Here is a 23,457-nt window from a genome sequence, read left to right on the forward strand (position 1 = left end):
TTTTCGGTATTTCGGTATTTTTTACCACCCCTAGTTATACGAATCAATTTCATGAGAAGTATCTCTTATTTGACCTGACCCATGAAAAAATATTATTTTTTATATCAAAAGTATTATGTCTCATTGTGAATATGAGTCAGATCGACTCATCTCATAGATATAGATCTGTGAGACCGTCTCATAGGAGATTTGCTCTAATTTTAGTTACACACACTAATGTCCTTTTGCACCACTATGTGTGCTTATACAGTTGAAATATTTATCTAAATATTATAATTTTTGTTATTATCATATTAATGATTTTTCTATTATTTTTTTATTAAGTAATGATTTATTTAAAAATTTTAAAATATAGACAAATATATGATTGACATTTTAAATATAGATAAAATAAAATTGAGTATTTAAAAGAAAAAATTATTTTAGGATAACAAAGGTGAAATTACTAATAACAATCAAGTTTTTTCACTACAAAAAAACTCGCACTTTGTGATGGTTTTATTAAAACCGTTGCAAAAATTGCGACGCTTTTAATAAAACCGTCGCATACTGCAATGGTTTTTAAAAATCTTAGCTAAAATTTTGCAACGGTTTAAATAAACTGTCGCAAATGCGATTGTTTGTAAAAAACCGTAGCAAGTTTTTTAGCTACGGTTTAATTAAACGTTGCAAATCCGATGGTTTAATAAAATCGTGGCAACATATTTGCTACGGTTTTTTAAAAACCGTCGGAAATATTTGACACGATTTTTGAAAACCGTCGCAATGTTTTCCGACGGAGCTTTTCCTACGCTTTGAAAAACCGTCGCAAAAAGCGTTTTTTTTTGTAATGTTTTGTGTGAAAATGAAATAATAAGTATTACTGTAATTTCATTCTGGATTCAACAAAATTAATTAAAAGGGTGTAGATTTTTAATGAAATAATATATAGTGAAATACACACATGTATACACACATATTCATAATACTAGTATTTGGTTTATTTATCGAGACATGATAATATTTGTTATTTTAAATGTACTGATTTTTTCATATATTTTTATTAGGAATGATAAAATTTTAAAATTTTAAAATATAGGATTTTGGATTTAAAAAAAAATATAATATAAAATTAAATGTTATAAAAAAATGTTATTTTATGTTTTGGTATTGATCATGTAAATTAGGTTATGTTTTGTCTTAATTCAGTTCTTTTTGTTGGAGTGACGTCATGGTGCTAGACATACTGACGCGAGACGATAAAATAGTCATGTGGAACCGGAAAATTTAAAACGTGTCTGGCGCTATATTACCGATCATCGATAACAAAACAATTAAAAACCAAAACATAACCTAGCTAGCACTTACATTATCAAAATCCAATTTTCAAAATTCATATGATCAAAACACAAAATAAACAAATTTAGAAGACAATTTTGACTATTATTCCTAATATTATAAGCCCAAGGAGTTATTTGATGCTAATATATGGGAGTAACCCAACCCTTAATCCAAGGATTACAAGAGAATCACATGTATTAATTACACGTGAGCTCACATGCACATTGTATTATATACATGGGGAAAAAATATGGCATCTTAATTTGTAGCCCTTAGATCAAGGGCTGGGGTACTACATATAGAGGCACGAACAAATCCATGCACGTCTTATTTATATTCCTCAATTTTGAATGTGTGCTTTTCGTTGAACGTTGAACTAAATCAATCAACATAAATATATAAAAAGAAGAGTACCTCAATTTTAATATATCTCTATCCTTCTATAAATAATAAATTTAATTCACATATATACAACTAGCCAAACTAAAAGTCTAATGTTTTTTGAGTGATACCACATGTACACGGAGAGTTACACGTTGGGTTACACATTGCATTTGAAATCACAAAATTACCCCTCCACTTTATTTGGAAAAACTCTTTCAAAATTACATCAAGTATAGTTATGTAATTTCAAGTGTAATGTGTAATCCAACGTGTAACCCTCCATGTACACGTAACATTTTCCATGTTTTTAATAGAGCTAAAGTCATTCAAAACCGTGCATGATACTTTCATCTCACAAAAACTTCTAAATGATAAAAAGAAAGAACTTATCTTCTTTCTTTTTCAATTGATTACCTTCCTCACGTATGTATAATTTTGATTCAAAGCAACGTTTGGAGCTTGCTAATAAAAATTTAAAAGCCAATTAAACATGGATAAATATATAAATAATGACGTTGTACGTACATCGATCCTTGCATTAGTGAAAGGGGGGGCACACGGCACACCGCACACCTAGTATACAAAATACGCAGCATAACATTAAAACATTAAAATAAAAACAAAAACGAAAACGAAAACGAAAACGAAAACGAAAACGAAAGCGAAAGAGTGAAAAGAAAGGGACCAAATTATGTTTAAGAAATTACACATGACGAATGAAATTAAAGAGTTGAATAAAAATGGTAGACCTCAAGAGTAGAATAGTATAATAATTATAATAACAATTAATTAAAACAAAAGGGAATGAATTGTAATATAGTTTTATAAGATTATTAAATAATAGAGTGGTCACGGGGTTCACTTGACTATGCAGATTAGTATTCCCCAACACATGCAATATATTGTGTCCCCAACCTAAGTCATATGCGTGCAGCAAATTGTCTACCCCAACACCACCCTACTCATGATCTAAACTGCCTCTTAACTAGAATAAATTAATGTTAATTAATTACGTAATTATGATTGATAATTACAAGTCTATTTATAATTACGTTTACTCGAGCTCGACTTGATTAATTATATTTGCATTATTCAAGATTTATTGATTTTTTTTTCCATATTAATTACTTGAATTCGACCATGGAGGAGCTCGAGCTCTAGACCTTTAATTTTTTTCTTCAAAAATTAATTGGAGATGACTAAGTCTTCTTTAAGGTCATTATTTTATGGAAAAATTTCTTTTTTATAGTTATGAATATTTAATTGTTTCTTTGTGATTTTGATAATTAATTTATATTGTCAAATTTCGTTCTTTGTTTGATGTTTTGTGTGTGTGCTAATTTTTTTAGTCATTTTTTCTAATGTGTGGTGCTGACATGTACAGTGCTACATCGGCATTTTCAATTAAAAAAATACTAAAATTATCAAAATATTGGAAAAAAAATTGGATTACAAATGAAATTTGATAATAAAAAGGACCAAAATTGTAATTTTTTTCTCTTATTAGTCGGTTGCGAACTCAATAATATTTCAACATTTAGCGGGAATTCGATTGTTAACAAGGAAAAATTGAATAAATATGAGACTAAAATAGTATATATCTCCGGTGAAATATATTCGAGCCCAGCACGATTAGTTGCTCGAGAGGCTCATTCGAATTTTTTGTTGAACTCCAAGCAAAGTACTAGCTCATTCATGGATGTTATTAAATGGAGATGAAACTTAAACTTTTGCTTTTAGGTCTTCTTTGTACTTGATACAGGTATAGGGGTACTGCTAGGAAAGTATCTCATGAGTTATTGATTTATTTAATTATTTTATTTGTTACATTAAGTGCCTAGCTAATTAATTACAGTGGAGTTTTAATTTCCTTAATGACGTGTATTATATATATATATATATATATATATATATATATATATAAATATATATATATATATATAAAAGGTCATCGTTTCATTCTCTAACTAGTTATAAGTCTATTCTAATGTCGATATAGCGTATTTAGCCATATAAATGAAGATTTGAAATAACTTAATGACCAAAAAAATAAATAAATTAATGGCTAATATATTATTGCATATAAAGGGTGTAGCCCTAGGGCTGCTGCATGTACACTCCATCTTTTACAAAGGAGAAGGGTATTTAAACGAACTAATTATTGTTGATAGTAATTGTTCAACTCAAATATTTTTAAAACGCACAATAACTCAAGCGCGATATTTTTATTTTTCTATCAAACAGTAATAATTATTGCACCCAACAAGTTCTCTCCTAATAATTACTCACCCTTAGGGATGACAATTTCCTCCGAACCCAATAGAGAATCCGATACCGGTCCCGAATGGAGGAGGGTATTGAGACGTTTTTTGGACCCGGTTAAATAAATGAATAAATGGGTATGAGGATCTCGTATATGGGGATGTAGGAGAATGTAGTAATATCCTACCCATATCCGATCCGATATTCGATTAAATATAAATAAATATATATATATATACACACACATATTAATTTATTTTAAATAAATGCTAATTTAATTTTTTTTGTTGAATTATGTTAGTTACATGGAACAATGAAAATTATTAGTATAAAACTAATGCTCTTTTTTTAAGTAGTTTTATTTTTTATATAATTTTAGGTTGTAGATTTTCTTCTATGTTTCATTTTTTTTTATTGTTTTCTTAAAAAATTTGGTATAAAAATCTAGTAAATAAGTATAGTTTTATCAAAATAATTCAAATTTGAAAACACATATTTTTATGAAGTAGATGCAATAAATGGGGATATGGATAAGGTATGGATATCCGATCCTCCGACGGGTATGCGGATGAAGATGAAATTGAATATCTGATGGGTATGAGTATGAGTATGAGTATGAATTTAATAAATGGATATGAGAATGGAAACACGATGTCCTACCCATATCCGACCCATTGACATCCCTACTCACCCTGCAGCAATAAATGATGATCGAAGACATGCTTGACCTTAACTCTGATACCATTTGTAGGACCTAGTATTTGTCGTTTTACCAAAAGTAATAATTTATAACTAATAGTAACATTGTAACTCAAATCTTTCAAATTGTGCAAAAGCTCAAGCATTACATGTTTCGATTGTTGATCTATCCAGTAGAGAGAATTCATACATACATACATACATCGAGTCATATATGCGATAAGAGATCGTCGAATAGCATGCCGTAATAAGAGATCGTCGATCGATAGCATGTCAAGTCTTTAATTCATGCATCATCACGGCAAATTGAGTGCACGCGCGCTTCGATCGGCTAATCTTAAGTTTGAATATGGATGCATATAATTATGCAGTAGCTTTCATATTAATTTTGTACATTCCAAGCTCACAAAGGCAAGAATCTACCTATGAATATGATGTAACACATTCATGGTTCTTTAGCGTCGGTACGAATTCTGTCAAGCCTTGGGTCCAGACGACACAACTCGCAAATGAGTTTAAGATACAAGTGGCGCAATATTAATATTATGTTAATAATGCATATTAATGTGAAAATTAGACTCCCACATTGCTATTTTTGCTATATCTTTCACTTTGATTAAAGTGGAGAGAATTTTTTTTTATTGTCATTAATAATAATAAGGAAAAATAGTTTTTTTCGGTCCATTATCTTTGTCTATTTTTTTTTTATTTTAGTCTATTAACTTTTCAAAGTTTGGTTTTGATTACTAACTTTTAATTTTCGGATACTTTGGTCCAACTGCCTATGTGACGCTGGAAAATGCTGATGTGGTATCGAAAAATAATGACGTGACACCGAAAAATGTTAATACGTCAAGCTGTCACATCAGCAATTGAACCAAAATAATCGAAAAGTAAAATTTAGTGTATCAAAACCAAACTTTGAAATGTTAATTGATCAAAACTTAAAAAAAGACAAGTTAATGGATTAAAAAAATCATTTTTCATTATTATTATTATTATTATATTTATTATTATTATTATTATTATTGTTATTATTATTATTATTATTATTATTATTATTATTATTATTATTATTATTATTATATTTTATTTCATGTTAAAGTTGGGAGACGGGTGATGCATATGTCTCTTCAGCCTATCCATTTTGATTTAAGTTAAATGTATGTAATGCATATTTTTTCCCAAGTAAATAAATAGGAAAAAATATATTTTTAGTCCCCATACTTTAATATCAAATCACTTTTGGTTCTTAAACATTTCAACACAACATTTTTAGTCCTTAAACTTTAAAAATTGTAACAAAATTAGTCCTTGTCATTTATTTTATAGTTAAATATATTTGTGAGGAGTAATTTATGATATTATTAAATTTTAGGGACTTAAAATGAATAAAATTAATAACAAAATATTGTGAAAAATATAAAACATAAAAATAGTAGATGAAACTCTATTTTTAAAAAATATTTTATGTTCTATCTTTATATTCAAATTGAAAAAAATTAAAAAACTAAAATTAAAATTAGAGTTTCAAGATTAATTTTAATACCATATGTATTTTTTATTCTTTGTTATTTTTTTATTAACGTTTAATATTTAAAGCATACTTTCCAACGCCATCAGAATCAATCCATTTGGAGTTTATATGCGAAAGTTATGCTTGAAATACCAGAACTGTTCAAAATCGATTTAGCACATGATCAGTTGAGTGAATATGATCAGTTTAGTGTTATATCTCTTGATTCGTTGATTTCTAGAGAAAGTGATAAACATGAACATTGTATCCCTTTCTCTTAACTTTCCACGGAATCAAGAATCACTCGATTTGGATTTCATATGAGAGAATTATGCTCGATATACTAGACTATGCCAGAAATTATGCAAAATTTCAGTTATATACCAGTAACTTTAACGCAGTTTAGAATCTCCTTAGGATCCGATTCAGTCTCCAACTTGTGAATATGATTTCTATTTCATTGTCTTATCTTTCCAACGCAGGGTGAATCGTTCCATTCAGATAATCGAGCTGCAAGATATGGCCAAAATACCAAAACTGCTCGAGGTAAACTGATTCTGTTTTTATGCTAAACTGGTGCAATTCAGTTTGGTATTGCGACATCAGTTTGACCAAGATAACATCCGTTTTTGCTCAACTGATGTGAAATACAATATGTTCCAAATTGAGTTTTATTTTCATTTGTTTTTTCGGATAATCGTTTGCATCTCTGATCTATGAGATATCATCAAAACAGTATAACTCGCCAGAGATTCAGTTTTGTTAACTTTGAGTTTTGGCTTCCATCTTGAGTTATCAACTTCACACTTTGAGTAAATATGTTAGAAACATAATAACAAGTTTTGTTATCATCAAAATCAGGATTTTTTGTTTTCTAAAATCCAACAATATATATTACATATTTATATTTGATATTTTAAGAAAATTAAAATTTATCTAGTTCATATTTTATTGTTAAATAAAATTAAATAATTAATCAGATTTGATATCAAATCAGTTATTTAGTAGCAAAGATATTTAATAAATGTTATTTTAAAAAATTATTAGAAAACACATTAAGAAATGTTCTTATTAAAATATTTATAGGATATTTTAATTTTAAAAACATATTCGATTATTTTTATGCAAAAACTCTATATTCTAAAGTAGATATTTTTTGTTTTAAAAAAACCGTAATAAATTTTATTTATATATAATAACATTATAAAAAAGAATAAATATGTTACTGAAAAATATTTATGTTGTAGATATGTGATTATTTATGATCTTTATTTTTCATGTTTTTTTATTTATTTAGGTCCTTATAATTTAAAAATATAATAAATTAGTCCCCAAAAATATATTTAACCACAAAAAACCATAAGGACTAATAGTGTTGCAATTTGTAAAGTTTAAGGACTAAAAGTGTTATTTTGAAATGTTTAAGGACCAAAAACATTTTGACGTGAAAATATAAGGACTAAAATTATAACTTTCCCAAATATATATGTATGTATATATGTACAAGAAAAGTCTTCGCGATAAATAACACTGGTCTGATTTTTAAGCAAAATTAAATTCATGAAGAAATATATACGAAGCGATGTGAAAAGATATATAGAAGAGAAGTTACATGGAGTTTACTTGGCATATAAAAACTTGTGATTTAATTATAAATATAATTTTATGAACAAATTTCCTCCCTCTTTAGTTTATTGTTCCGCCATAAGGGTTGTTATTTTATGTGAAAATTATATTTTTGGTACTGTACACTTATAACTTCTTCGTGATTAGAACTCTATGTTATTCAATTTCAATTTACTTTATATCTTCGGAAGCAATTTTATCATTCTCATCGATAATAATACTGCATATATTAACACCAAATTGGTGTCATTACCATCACATTAGAAAAAAAAAAAAGCTAAAATTTTCCCCAAAAAAAAAGAAAATTAAAACAGAAATATAAAAACACAGAAAATCAAAATAAAAAAAACAAAATACTCAGTCCAATATTTTCAGTCGTGTAACAAAAATAATTATGCAACGACGTCTTTCCACTCTAGATAATGACGGTGCATGATGAGGAAAATGATATTGTGATAACAACAAACAATAAGATAAGAACTGAATTTTCAGGGGGAATATATATATATATATATATATATATATATATATATATGATTAACCAAATAAAATGATCATGTGATGTGATATAATTAGAAAGCAGAAATAAAAATTTACACAAGTTAAAACCAAAAAACCTACCCCATAATTTTGGAAAGTAACAAAATTAATGGCGGAATTAAAAAGGGTCCAAACCCACCGCAAAGAAACTTGGCCACCCTGTCCTGTATATGTTATGTCCCTTTCCCATTTAAAATACCTAAAAAATTGAATATATCTTTCCCAATTGTAGGCCCTCTCCACCATTACCACTACCATTTTATTTTTCTTCTTCCTCTCCACATCGATCTCTTCTAGATATTGTCTCACCCCCCCACTTGCACTAGTTCTCCCATGCATGTATAAAATCAGCTCCGAATCAAGAATTGTATGGCCATTAAATGCCAGCAGCATCAGCCATGAACAATGATCAAGCAGATGTTCCCAAGCAAGAAGATGACCAGCACCAGCATGACATGGTGATGCCAGGTTTTCGCTTCCATCCCACCGAAGAAGAGCTCGTTGAATTCTACCTCCGCCGTAAGGTCGAGGGCAAGCGTTTTAATGTCGAACTTATCACCTTTTTAGACCTTTATCGCTATGACCCTTGGGAACTTCCTGGTATTCTTTTTATTTAATTGCCTTTTTTTTTTGTGTGTTTATATGAATCAATCATCTATGTGTTTTTTTTTTATGTTTACCTTTTAAAAGAGCCCTTTCGAGTATATATTAGCTAGACCTACTATATAGTAGTTCACCCTTTGTGTTTATTTCTTGATTTTCGGTTTATGCAAGCTTGTAGATAAGGGCTTTTACTGGTCGAGTTCTTGCGATGGATCGTCGTCCCTTTTCTCTTGATCTTAATTCAGTTTTCTACAAGCATGTGGACTAGTTTCGATTCAAGGGCTTCTTAGCACGATTCTTTCGAATCGGGCATAATTGATCACCAAAAAAAACTCTCCCTTTTTTCACTTTCTTGATTTTTCGATTTTCGAAAATTTTCAAGGGTTTTTAGAGGAGACCACAGTTCCTAGAGATAGAGATGAGTATGAGCGATTGGAGAAAATCAAAAGCACTTTTTTTTTTCTTGATTTTCATTATAAATTTTTCGACTAGCTTGGAAATCAGTTTCAAGAGCTTCTATATTAATTATAAGTTTGTTCTGAATGATCAGTACGATTGATCATGGAAAATCGAAGAAATGCATGGGCCGAACAATTTTGTTTTACTCCGTTCTTTTCTTGCTTACTAAAACTATATAAAATGGTTTCAATATGTTAGATTGATTCTTTTTTACTTTTCACAAGTGTGTGTACGTATGTGTGTTATTTATGGTGCTTAATTAAATTTTTTTTCCCTTTTGCTTTAAATCTCTTAGCTTTAGCCGCAATAGGGGAGAAAGAATGGTACTTCTATGTGCCTAGAGATAGGAAGTATCGCAACGGGGATCGGCCTAATCGTGTGACAACTTCTGGATATTGGAAGGCAACCGGAGCTGATAGAATGATTAGAAGCGAGAATTTGAGGTCTATTGGCCTGAAGAAAACCCTTGTTTTCTATTCCGGCAAGGCTCCGAAAGGGATCCGAACTAGTTGGATCATGAATGAATACCGGTTGCCTCACCACGAAACCGAACGCCTGCAGAAGGTATGAGATAGTTAATTAGTTCAGTAAAATTTTAATCAATAATGGTGGAAGTAAGTGTAAAAATTAAAGAAACCAAAATGAAATTTTGCCATGTAGCTAGGTTTTTTGAAAAAGAAAATTCTTTCAAAGGAATTTTATGTTTCTAATTTCTGATTTTGTTGAAAACCTCACCACTTCTCAGAAAAGATTAATGCATATATCTCATGATATCATATTGTATATGAGAAGCAACTCATGATTTCGTTCTTGATTCATTAATTACTATGTGATATTCATGAGACATCCATACCAAATTTCAGTATTGATCAGTACTTTACTTCATGATTTATAACTCAAGGGTTCACATGAAAAAAATGCAAGAATTAATAATGTAACTGATTTATTAGGACACATGAAAATTATTTCAGTTCTGTTGTTATTTGTGAATAGAAGTTGGCAAATTCAAACTCTTTAAATATTCTTGTGACCGACCAAAGACAGGGCAAGACAGTATATATCTTCATTCAAATTTCAAACTCTTCTTTCATCTTTTGTAACTTCATTGCAACTTAAATTTCTACAATTTTGATCAGGCGGAAATCTCTCTATGTCGAGTCTACAAACGAGCTGGAGTCGAAGACCATCCGTCTCTCCCTCGTTCCCTCCAGGCAAAAGCGTCGTCTTCGTCTTCCTCCCGAGGGTCACAATCAACACAAAAAACACATGAGACCGCGATGAATCTTGGCATCGAAACGTTCCAAACCGAAGGAATCATAAGCGAGTCGAGCCCTAGCAGCAGCACAAACGTTGGAACATCACTTGCCCTTTCAAACCCCAATTCTTACAACCTCAATCCATTACTCCACATGGCTTCCACCATTGATGCCGCGGCTCCAAGTTCAGCAGAAAGGGAAAGAATGAGTACTCTTCTTCAGAATAATTCCCAACAAATTTGCACTACCATATTTGCAAATCCAACATCTTCTTCACATGCAATTGATGATCTCCATAAACTGGTGAATAATTACTCAATAAATCAAGAAAACCATCACTTCTCTAACAATATAATTGTCCCCGGTCTCCTTTCCCACTTCTCAACATTGCAGCCTCAGCCACAGCAGCAGCAACAATTAGCTCTGAACGTTATTCCGGGCTCGATTCAGGCGGCTTACTCGGATAGATTATGGGATTGGAATTCCATTTCAGATCAGCCAAGCAAGGACTACAACAGTCATTTCAAGTAACTGATCATATATATATATAATATATATTGATGCATATACATTATATATATATATAAATAATTCACTGATTATATTATGTGCCTAGCTAGTGCTAATATGTTAAGTCTCTTTAAGCACATGATACATTTAACTTCATGATGAAGACTTTTAATGTGATTTGTTTGCTTATTAATTAGGGTTTTTGGGTTTTCTTTTCTTTTCTTTTCTTTTCAATGTTTTGGAATTTGTAGTACAATTGAAGCAATTGTAATACTAAAAGCTCCTCTTTAAATTTGAAGGGCTGTTAATATTAGCCATTGACTTCAAGAAATTATTGTTTTCAAATGCAATAATTAAGAGTAGAGAAATCCAGATCCTAAAGTGAAATGGGATGCTGTTGGTTTCTGTAGCTAGCTATAATTTCAGCCTAGACATTTTTTTTGTTTTGTTTAGAGATTAAAGGATAGCTAGAAATTAAAGAAAATAATTTTGAATGTGCTATATTTTTTTTAGCTTAAGTTGTGTTAGAATTATTAAGAAAATTAATTAGTGATAGTGAGTTAATTAGCAATGTAACAGATCATATCATTATTTAATTTTTATTTTGTTTTCCAACTTAGAGAAACAAATGTTTTTAATAAAGAATTCGTGAGAAAAATGTGAAAGTATATGTTAATTTCATATTGAATGAAAATATTTAATTTGGCCCTTTCATTTTAAGCGACAGTTTTGGATTAAAATTTCTTTATCTAAAGGATTATTAATTATTTTACTTCACAAAAAAATACATACTTAATATTATATACGGGGATTCCAAAATTTACTTCTGCAGGCTGCATATATATTCCTTAGTGAAATACTAATTAAGAGGGTGGTCAAAATTTTAAAAATTATTGCAATATATGTGTGCGAGTGTGTGTGTGTGTGTATATATATATATATATTTCATGACCTCAACAACTAGGGAAATAGCTTAAAGCTACAAAGCCAAAATTAAAAAAATAATTAAAAAAAATATCTTTTTACACATATATATATTCATGATAGGTCATGTTCATTTTTTCTACCGCAGACAAAACTGTAATTCGAACTCAAAAGTTAAATTTCAAAAATATTATCTAAATGGATTGTCCATATATATATATATATATATATATATATATATATATATATATATATATATATATATATATATTCCAGTATTGGGTCAAGCAATGAATTTCAGTGTCAATTCTTTGGTTTCATGGTACTGACAAGATACCCTATGTACTCTTATGATCTTATCTCTGCAGCTCTGTGTGTGTAGTTTTCACTTCCAGAGGAATTATATATACAATGGTTTGTGTAGTTTTATTTCTTCCAGATTCATTTTATCATGAAATGAAACAAAATATTAATTTGTTTTCTCTCTTTAACAATGTTTTTATTTCTTTCATAGTTTCATGTATTTTATTGTAATTATTACTATTTTCTACAATAACTTGTCCTTTAAAATATAATAATAATAATAGGGAAAATTGCAAATTTAGTCCTGTATGTTTGTCACTTTGCGATTTTGGTCCTTTATGTTTTCACATTTCAGTTTTAGTCCTGTATGTTTCAATTTTTGGCAATTTCGGTCCTTTTTCTTCGAAAATGCTGACGTGGCACTGTACACGTCAGCTCCACATCAGCATTGAATTTGTGCCACGTCAGCGCCACATCGGAAAAAGGACTAAAATTGCCAAAAAAATAAAGATAGCGGACTAAAACTGCAATCTGAAAATATAAAGGACTAAAATCGCAAAGTGACAAACATACAGGACCAAAAAAGCAATTTTCCCATAATAATATAATGTTTTCTTGATAGGTTATGTTTTAACATATATTTCCTTAAAAAATTTTGAAAATAAATCCAAAGACAATGTCTCCCCCACAATCACTTGACATTTTTAATAGCCATGCATTATATTAATGATAGAATCGCTGCAGAAAAATCATGACTTGCAGAAGACTTTCTCAGAGACAAAACTAGTAATGCCAAAGTTTGTTGGACCCGTGTTTCACAAGGAACCATGAAATATTGTCTCAATTTTGATTCTTCATTTAGTTGGTAAAATTGATTTGGGAAAATTGCTCTTTTGGTCTCGTATATTTATCATTTTGCGATTTGGATCTTCTATATTTTCAGATTTCAGTTTTAGTCCGCTATGATCTTTGTTTTTTTTGGCAATTTTATTTTTTTTTTCGATGTGACGCTGATGTGACACCAATACAATGCTGATTTGAAACTGACGTGTATAGTGTCACGTTAGCATTTTCGAAGAAAAATGACTAAAATTGCCAAAAATCGGAACATGCAGAAGTAAAAAATCAAATATGAAAACATAGAGAATCGAAATCACAAAATAACAAACATACAGAACCAAAATTTCAGTTTTTTCAATTAATTTTCACAGGAGAAAGAAAAGGAATTTTTTTTAAAATAGAATTTTATTTTTATTTTATAAGGATATTAAGTTTTTCCTCATGCGTATTGACATGAAAACAAAAGTTATTGATTGTGTACAACTTCATGTCAAAAATAAAGTGAAAAAAAAATAAATTAAAAGTACAAATAAATTAAATTAACCATATTTTAATTCATTAGAGTATTAAAAAGATATATAGACCAACATAATGATCAATTATGTTTTTCCCCTTAATGGAAATATTGTAACTGATTCATTATAACCCATTGTTATATATTCTTAAATAAAAATTTAAATCCTTATTTCCATAATTTTAACAATAATATATATATATATATATATATATATATATATATATATATATTATGATCTAGGGCGGATGTACCCTAAACCCTAGTAAAAGAAAATGTTGATATTAGCACGTACAATAAGTATAGGTGCATGCGCCACGTTGATTCCTTCATTAATTGCATGTAAATTAATCTGATTTAGTTACCTAACTAGTCAACTGCATATTGTTTTACTACAAAACCTCCAGATAACTGCAACTATCTATTTTGAGTAATGCTCTAGGTATATAGCTCTTGGTGTACACTAAGGGTGCAAATGAACCGAACATGTTCGTGAGCTATACGAGCTCGCTCGATAAATATTTGATTCGTATTCGAGCTTATCGAACTCGAGCCGAATTCAAACATGTTTGAACTTTTTTTCGAGCCGAGCTCGAGCTGAAATTACTATGTTCGATAGTTCGCGAATAGTTCGCGAGCCTTAATATTTAATTAATATAATATAATTATATAATAATATATATACATTTCGAGCTTTCGAACCATAATATCCGAATAGTTCACGAATAGTTTCGAATATTTCGAACCGAACTCGAACTCGAACTTCATTTCGAGCCGAACTCGAGCCAAAATATTTGAAATTATCGAACTTCGAATCGAGCTCGAACTCGAATATACTCTTATCGAGCCGAATTTGAACCTTAAAATTTTACCATTATTCGGCTCGATTCGGTTCGTTTGCACCCTTAGTGTACACTCACGTTTTACACCTTGCATTTAAATTACAAAACTTTTCTTTATCTAATTAGATTTTTTTTTAATTCCCCACTGTCTAATTTTTCTAGATTTACATTTTTGAGACTCTATTTGCACAAGCGAAATTTTTATTTCTTGAATAATTGATGTTCTTATTTCAATTGTTTGATTTTTGAGTTTTTTTTATAAACAAAAATATTATGAAACAAGAGTTTTTATTGAGTGAACATAGAAACTGAATACATCAAATTGGGTGGAAGAAATATTACATCAAGTGTTCAAAAGGACGGTGCCTAGGACCGCCTAGGCGCTACGCAGTTGCCCACCACCTTGATTTTTAGACAGTTGAAGCTTCTGGGAGTAATTATATTAATTGATCGTCTAGGCCGCCTAATCTCCGCCTAGAAGCCTCAAAATCCCCCTAGGCGGCTGCCTAGATTAACATATAATATTTTTATTTTAATTTTTTTAAAAAAATATTATTTGACATATTTGTTCATCAATTTGTAATGGATGAAGACGAGAAATATGTCATATAATTCTTGTTTGAATTCGATGAAGATAAATTATTAGAGAAATATTAAGATGAACGAGAATAATTAGATATTTAGAACCAAAAAAAATTTACTTAGGCAAGTGAATTCGATAAAAAAAAATTATTGAAAAAATAATAAGATAGATCGGATTAGAATAATTAAATATTTAGGCTAAAAATAAAAAATCACCTATAGGCTCCGTCTAAGCATCTAGGCGCTAGGCAGTAGGTGATCGTCCGTGTTGAATCCGATATTTTGGTGATAACAAACAACAACTCATTGTATAGGAATGTGCTGCCAACCATTGTATTTCAGGAATCTACTACAACTTCTACCGGAAGCTTGTCAATCGCCCTTGCTCTCGATCGGCTGAAGACACAAGGATAAATCCATCTACCGGAAGCTTGTCAACCGCCTATGTCTCTCGACCGGTTGAAGTCTCAAGCCTATCGACTGGTTATTCAAACCAGCAGAGGACAAATATTCCTACCGGTAGAATGCCAACTGCCTATCAAGATATCTCGAGACAAGTACCTGTGACAAGATGTTCTTTGCAGGATCCTTTATTAAAAGCAGAACCGGCGTATCAGAAGATTTGTTGACTCCTGCAAATCAAGACAACAGGTTGTACCAAAATGGCAAAAACACAGAATGACTGCAGATAAAGCACTCGACCGTTTATTCCAGTTTTGGACCCTGGAAGTTGTCTGCAGTGTACGATCCTCATGCAGAATCATCAATGCATTTATGAGCATTAAATGTGCATTCAATGCAGCATCAGAACGTTCAAAATAAAGACGTTGATGATTGACCTATTTAAAGGGAGGATTGCTCAAGAAGTGAACAACAACAATAACAACAAAAAAGGAACAACAACAAGTGATACGAGACAACGAAGAGAGACATTTCAATCACTTGAGTAATATCAGAAGTCCTCATCTGATATACTTGAGCACACTCACAAGATCATTCATCTGCTGCTCAAATAAACCCTCGCTTATAGTTCATGTATCTGATCATCAAGGATCATCCTAGGGTTTCCAAGCCTCTCGACCGCTCTGCAGTCTGAGAAGCTCAACTCAACTATACTCAGTGTTGAAGAGACTTGAAGCTGCTCTGAAAGCTTCCACCAGTCTGATAAGAACTGAGAATCTTATCTGTGTAAATCTAGGAGTTTCGGATTAGGCATTGGATAAGTCCTAAGTCTGAAGTGGGTGTATTACAAGACGTTGTAATAACCAAAGTCTTCTAGTGAATTCCTTCCTAAGTGGAAGAAGGGGAGACGTAGAAGGATTAAGCCTTCGAACTTCCATAAAATCGTGCTTTAGCCTTTACTGCCATTTATCTTACATCCTGCTCATACATTGCTTTATAAACTTTGCATCACTAAAACCTCTGAACTAGTTCCGCACTATTTAAGTTGTTCAAAACGTTTTAGAAGTTGAGAAAACAGATTAAGTGAACTAAACCTCACTTGATCATTTTAAAGAAGAAGAAGAAAAGTTTCAGAGTGTATTCACCCCCCCTCTACCCTCTGAACCGATCCCAACAAGTGGTATCAGAGCGGGTTCCTTTCTCAACTGTTGATCTAAAGTTTTAAAATCATGACTTCTTTCAACAGAATTCCTATGTTTTCTAAAGAAGAGTATGATGATTGGAAAATTCGCATGCAGGCACATCTTGCAGCACAGGATGATGACATGCTATATGTCATAACAGACGGTCCTATCAAAATTATGAAGGTCAACCCAGCTCTAGCCGATGGTGCAGGACAAATGATTGAGAAACCAAGAGCTGAGTGGACCACTGAGGACAAAAAGAAGGCCAATCTTGACAATGTGGCCCGGACATCCTATACAAAACACTGGACAAGAATATGTTCAGCAAAATCAAGTCATGTTCCACAGCAAAGGAGATTTGGGAGAAGCTCACTCAGCTGTGTGAAGGGAATGACCAGACAAAGGAAAACAAGCTCACCTTGGCCATTCAAAAATATGACAACGCCAAAATGAAGCCAGGGGAAACCATGGCTGAATTTGATGAACGGTTCAGTAGTATCATTTGTGATCTTATTGCTTTAGGTAAAACTTATACTAACCGTGAAATTGCTGTGAAGGTTATGAGAGCTCTGCCCAAAGAATGGGAGATCAAGACAGTGGCCATGAGAGAGTCGAAAGACTTGAGCAAGGTTGAACTGCATGATCTCTTTGCAGATCTTAAAGCCTACGAGTTCGAGCTCAACATGAGAACAGAAGATGAACCATCTACCTCTCAACCAACCAAGGCCTTAACCTCAACCGTGATACGTCCACCGGTCGAGGAAGCTCCAAAGAGATCAGCTGAGCAAATCAGCAATGAAGCCATGACACTCTTTGTCAAGAAATTTGGTAAATTTATGCGTAAAAACAATTCTAAATTTAAAAATTATCATAAATCGGACCATACAAACGATGGTCCTACTTGTTTTAACTGTGGCAAGCCAGGCCATTTCATGGCAGAGTGCACCAAGCCTAAGAGCAATGATCAGAAGCAATTTTCTGAAAGAAGAAGGGGCAAGGAGGACAAGAGGACCCTTAGAAAAGGAAGAGACCAAAGGGTTCTAGTAGCAGACGAAAGCAAAAGCAAGTGGGCCGAGTCTGACTCCGACAACTCCAATACCGGAAGCTCTTCAGATGACAGCGATGATGAAAAGGTGGAATGCCTTATGGCTGACATCGAAGAAGAAGCTGAGGAGGTATTTGACTTTGGCTCACCTGAATTTACTCACAGTGATTTGGTTACTGCTTTACACGAAATGGCTAATGAATACAAAGCATTATCCAAGGAGTTCGAGGAAGTAAAGGCAAAAAGAGCCGACCTAAAAGATAAGTCAAGCGAATCAAGCTGCATGCAGCAAAAAGAGCTTGATGGTCTTAAGGTCAAGCTAAGTCTGCTGGCTACTGAGAACGACACCTTGAAAAGAGTATTCCAAGCTACCTTGATTGAGAATAAAAAACTACTTGAAACCATTAAGGCTTGGAATAAATCTTCTGTAACCATTGACAAGATTCAAGAAATCCAAAGACCGGTACATGATAAGACCGGTCTAGGGTTTGAAACAAATGAACAGTCTATGGAGTCCTGTATTCAGTCAAGCCTGGACAAAGGCAATCTTAACAAAATAAGATTTGTCAGGTCCAGCACGATATATGAACACGATAAGTGCAGCTTTGACAAAAATCAGAAAGTATCTAACGAACGAAGTTCTAAGCATAGAGGGCTGGGATATGTGGATCCCCAGATCTCTAATCAAAGAGGAACTTGGATCAAACCTAAACCTAATGAAAGAAGAAAGGGAAACCAATCTAATTTCAAAAGGCCATGGAATGAGCCTAACTACTCTAAGAAAAGATGGTCAAAGGAGAAGCCTTACCAGTACTTTAATTGCAGGCCAGTTCAAAAGAGGTACATGCTAACTGATAAAAATCAAAAAGGCAAGCAGCACACAGTAACCTCACAAGCACACACATTTACTGCCTATCGACCGCACAGATTTCTGGACACACACACGGGCAAACCTGTAAGGGTGTTCCAGGTGTGGGTCCCGAAAGGGCTAATCCGACCTGGACCCTACTAGATATGGGTACCAAAAGTTCTTCACCCTTTGCAGGTACTAAAAGTCCAAACAGGCGAGAAAACCACTTCTATCAAGGACACTACCTGGTATTTAGATAGCGGTTGTTCACGACACATGACAGGGAATCCAGAACTTCTAACAGAAGTGGTGTTGTGCAAAGGACCAAAGATCAGCTTTGGAGACAACTCCAAAGGTAAAACCATGGGTAAGGGTAAGATTATCCATGGTAACATCATTATTAAAGATGTGTTACTTGTTGACAAACTATGTTATAATTTGATAAGTATTATTCAACTATGTGACAATGATCATTCGGTCGAGTTTCACAAACACACTTGCCTCATAAAAAATGACAAAGGTGAGACTCTTATGACCGGTGTACGAGACCTAAACACCTACAAGGTAAACTGGTCTTGCTCACATATTTCCTCACCTACTTGTCTTACTGCTCATCATGATAAACATTGGCTGTGGCATAAGCGATTAAATCATCTAAATTTTAAGTCCATTTCTAACTTGAGGAAGCATGATTTGGTTTCTGGACTGCCCGAAGGAGATTTTATAAAAGACAAAGTTTGTCCTGCTTGTCAACTAGGAAAGCAGGTGAGAGCAACTTTTAAAAATAAAGGGTGTATGTCTTCTTCCAAATGTTTAGACTTACTTCACATGGACCTATTTGGTCCTATACCAGTAAGAAGCTTAGGGGGAATGAGATATGCTCTTGTTGTTATAGATGACTTTTCTCGATTTACTTGGGTCATCTTTCTCTCTTCAAAAGATCAAACTGCACCTCACCTGATTAAGCTTTTTAAACGCTTGCAAAATGAACAATCTACTGTGATAGATAGGATCAGGAGTGATAGAGGGACTGAATTTTTAAACACCACTCTTATGACTTATCTAGATGATCAGGGAATCAAGCATGAGTTGTCAGCTGCTAGATCCCCACAGCAAAATGGGGTGGCTGAAAGAAGGAACCGTACTTTAAAAGAAGCAGCCAGAACTATGATTGCTGATTCAAATGTTTCTCAAAGGCTTTGGGCAGAAGCAGTTAACACAGCTTGCTATACTCAAAACAGATCTATGATTAATAAACGATTTAACAAAACTCCATATGAGATCTGGAATGGCACAAAACCTGATATTTCATACTTCAAAATTTTTGGGTGCAAATGCTTTATCCACAACAATGGCAAAAACCATTTGACAGCCTTCGATGCCAAAGCAGACGAAGGAAATTTTATTGGTTACTCAGCCGTTAGCAGAGCTTATCGAGTGTTCAATCAAAGATCACTAACGGTCGAGGAAACCATTCATGTTATTTTTGATGAATCTACTCTTTGTACAGAACAAACTCAAGGGAGCATAAATGATCTGAGTCACAGATTGGAAAACACAAATCTACAGGAAGAGAGTGACAGTGATCTATATCCTCCAAAGAAGGATGATCCAGCTCCCTCTACCGTTTGTGATCAAACAAGGCCAGAAGTGGATCCACCGGTGGATAACGATCCTCCTGCCAATGATGATCCAGTAAACGAGGACGTTCATCAACCAATTGATGACAACCCTTTAGGGAATTATTTTAGGTGGAACAAAAATCATCCACCTGGGTTGGTCATAGGTGACCCTTCTGCTCCTCGAAAAACACGTGGTCAAATGATTAATGAATTCTTGCATGCAGCTTTCATATCTCAGGTAGAGCCCAAGAAGATAGATGAAGCCCTATCAGATGCCAGCTGGATCGAGGCAATGCAAGAAGAACTGAATCAATTCACCCGCAACAATGTTTGGCATCTAGTTCCTCGACCGGAAAATCAAAATGTGATTGGAACTAGATGGGTGTTTCGTAACAAGCTCGATGAACATGGCACTGTTGTGCGTAACAAAGCTCGACTTGTTGCTCAAGGATTTAGACAAGAAGAAGGCATAGACTTTGAGGAATCTTTCGCGCCAGTTGCAAGACTAGAAGCAATCCGCATCTTTCTTGCCTATGCAGCTTTTAAGGATTTTAAAGTTTATCAAATGGATGTCAAGTCTGCATTCCTCAATGGTCTACTTCAAGAAGAGGTGTACGTTGAACAACCACCAGGTTTTGTCAATCCTACTCATCCTCAATATATCTATAAACTTGACAAAGCTCTTTATGGATTAAAACAAGCACCACGTGCTTGGTATGACACATTACTAAAATTTTTACTGGAACATGATTTCCAAATTGGAACGGTCGATAAGACCCTGTTTAAATTTGTAAAAGGTGATCATGTGTTACTAGTACAAATTTATGTTGATGACATTATATTTGGGTCAACTAACCCCAAGTTGTGCTCAAAGTTCTCTAAGCTAATGCAGGAGAAGTTTGAAATGAGCATGATGAGCGAGCTAAATTTCTTTCTTGGACTTCAAGTGAAGCAACTTGAAACTGGAATATTTATCAATCAGTCCAAGTATGCCAAGGAATTGGTAAAGAAGTTTGGAATGGAACAATGCTCAACTGCATCTACCCCCATGAGTACATCAATCAAGCTTGATAAAGATGAAGGGGGAATTCCGGTCGAGGTAACCATGTATCGAGGCCTTATTGGCTCATTGCTTTATTTGACTGCCAGTCGACCGGATATTATGTATTCAGTCTGTCTATGTGCTAGATTTCAAGCAGCACCTAAGCAATCTCATTTCATTGCTGCCAAACGAATCATTAAATATATTAAAGGAACTACTAATGTGGGTCTTTGGTATCCCAAAGATTCAAATCTTAATCTTATTGGCTATTCAGATGCAGATTATGCAGGGTGTAGAATTGATCGCAAAAGTACAAGCGGCACATGTCAATTCCTTGGAGATAGACTGATTTCGTGGTCAAGTAAGAAGCAGACATCAATTGCTACCTCGACCGCCGAAGCAGAATACCTTGCTGCTGGCAGCTGTTGTGCTCAAATACTTTGGATTCAACAGCAGCTTAAGGATTATGGAATCCGGTCGAGTGAAGCTCCAATCTACTGTGACAATACAAGTGCCATAGCCATCACTCACAATCCAGTGATGCACTCTAGGACAAAGCACATTGATGTCAGGCATCACTTTATCCGAGATCATGTCTTAAAGAAAGAAATCAAGCTGGAATACATCTCTACCGATCAGCAAGCAGCAGACATATTCACCAAGCCTCTACCGGATGCTAAGTTTTCTTATTTTCGAAATATTCTTGGCTTAGTAGATCTGAGTTAGTATGCATGTGTTTAGGGGGAATAATTGCCATTATGACATTAATAGCTTAGCTTTTACATTGCCATAAATAGTGGCATATCATCCGCCTTAAACTAGTGTCTGACAGGCTTAGTACTAGCAGCCTTGTGCTTTGAACCAGTTGACATTAATTGGGCGCGGTGATTTTTCTCCTCAAAATTTTTTTTGAATTTCAAAAACACTTTTTCATGACGTCACCCTATGGCCCATAGGTTCCTATATATACCTCTTTACGCTCGTATATCAACCTTTCACATTTGCTAAAGCTTTCATATTGCACTAAACGCTCCATCGAATTACTCTCTAGATTTTGCTTACTTTCTGCTCTAGTTCCTATCTACAGCTATCATGTCGATCCAGAAGACCTGCCTGGCAATCAACTTTGACTCCGTGGTTAAGGCAAACAATGCAGGAATTACAGAGGTCTTCACCATGCTTGAAGCCTCTGGACTGAAGAAATTTCTGGAATGCAGTGCCATCTGCGATTTGCCTGTTTTGAAGGAGTTCTTCACTACCGCTCAAATCGAGCATGGGACTATCAAATGCGTGATCAAGACAGAAGTCTACTCTTTCAATCAGCAGTTCTTCGCTAGCACTTTTGATCTGCCCTCCAGGGGTTTGACAAAATGCACGGATCTTCCAGACGGTAACTGCTCTTACTGGTTGAAGGAGTTCTCAACCACTGATGCTCCAATCAAACTGCCGGCCCAGAAGACATCTCTCAAAGCTCCATTCAGGCTCTTGACCAACATCGTAGCCAAGAATCTTCTGGCCAAGGCTGGTTCTTACGACAAAGTGACACTGGAGAAATTTCAATACATGGCGTGTATTGCCTCCAAGATCAACATAAACTGGTCAGACATTCTGTTCAATATTCTATGTGAAATGATCAGGGGCAAAGGGCAATCCGAGGGATTTGCTCTGCAAATTTGCCACATTTTGAGCATCCTTGGAGTGGACTTCTCCAAAACTGAGCCTCTGCATCCCACCAAATGGCTCAACAAGTCCACGATTCACAAATTCCTGAACAAAAAGGAGACTGCGGTCGACACCTTGCCCGCTACCGCAAAGGTTATTGCTATCCCACAACCGCTTTCAACGGTTCCGGTCGTGGCCAAACCAGTCGACACCAAAAAGTCTGCCAAGCGCCAACTGATCATCGAATCTGACTCTGAAGACGAATCACGTGAGAATGTTCCACTGATTCAAGCTTTCAGCAAATCATCTCCTTCTCTATCCAAAGCAGCTGTGTCATCTACGCCTGCAGGCGAGATGAAGAGGCAGCACAAGAAGCTAAAGTCTCTGTCTGGCCTTGCTCCTACCCTGCCAACGGTCGAGACCACTACCGCTGCTGCTTCTACTGCTCCTCATCCTACAAAGGGTGTGAC

At 33.7% G+C, this 23,457-nt stretch overlaps 1 protein-coding gene across 1 annotated transcript; it reads left to right on the forward strand.

Annotated features, from left to right (window-relative positions):
- The first annotated feature begins 8,616 nt into the window (after positions 1 to 8,616).
- Positions 8,617 to 11,409, forward strand: LOC140865593 (NAC domain-containing protein 22-like). Its single transcript, XM_073270274.1, has 3 exons — positions 8,617 to 8,947; positions 9,705 to 9,973; positions 10,546 to 11,409. The coding sequence occupies exons 1-3, from the start codon at positions 8,728 to 8,730 to the stop codon at positions 11,194 to 11,196; spliced, it is 1,140 nt and encodes a 379-aa protein (XP_073126375.1). The 5' UTR covers positions 8,617 to 8,727; the 3' UTR covers positions 11,197 to 11,409.
- Positions 11,410 to 23,457: the final 12,048 nt, after the last annotated feature.

Source organism: Henckelia pumila, chromosome 4 (assembly GCF_033568475.1).
Source record: "Henckelia pumila isolate YLH828 chromosome 4, ASM3356847v2, whole genome shotgun sequence".
Taxonomy (NCBI): domain Eukaryota; kingdom Viridiplantae; phylum Streptophyta; class Magnoliopsida; order Lamiales; family Gesneriaceae; genus Henckelia; species Henckelia pumila.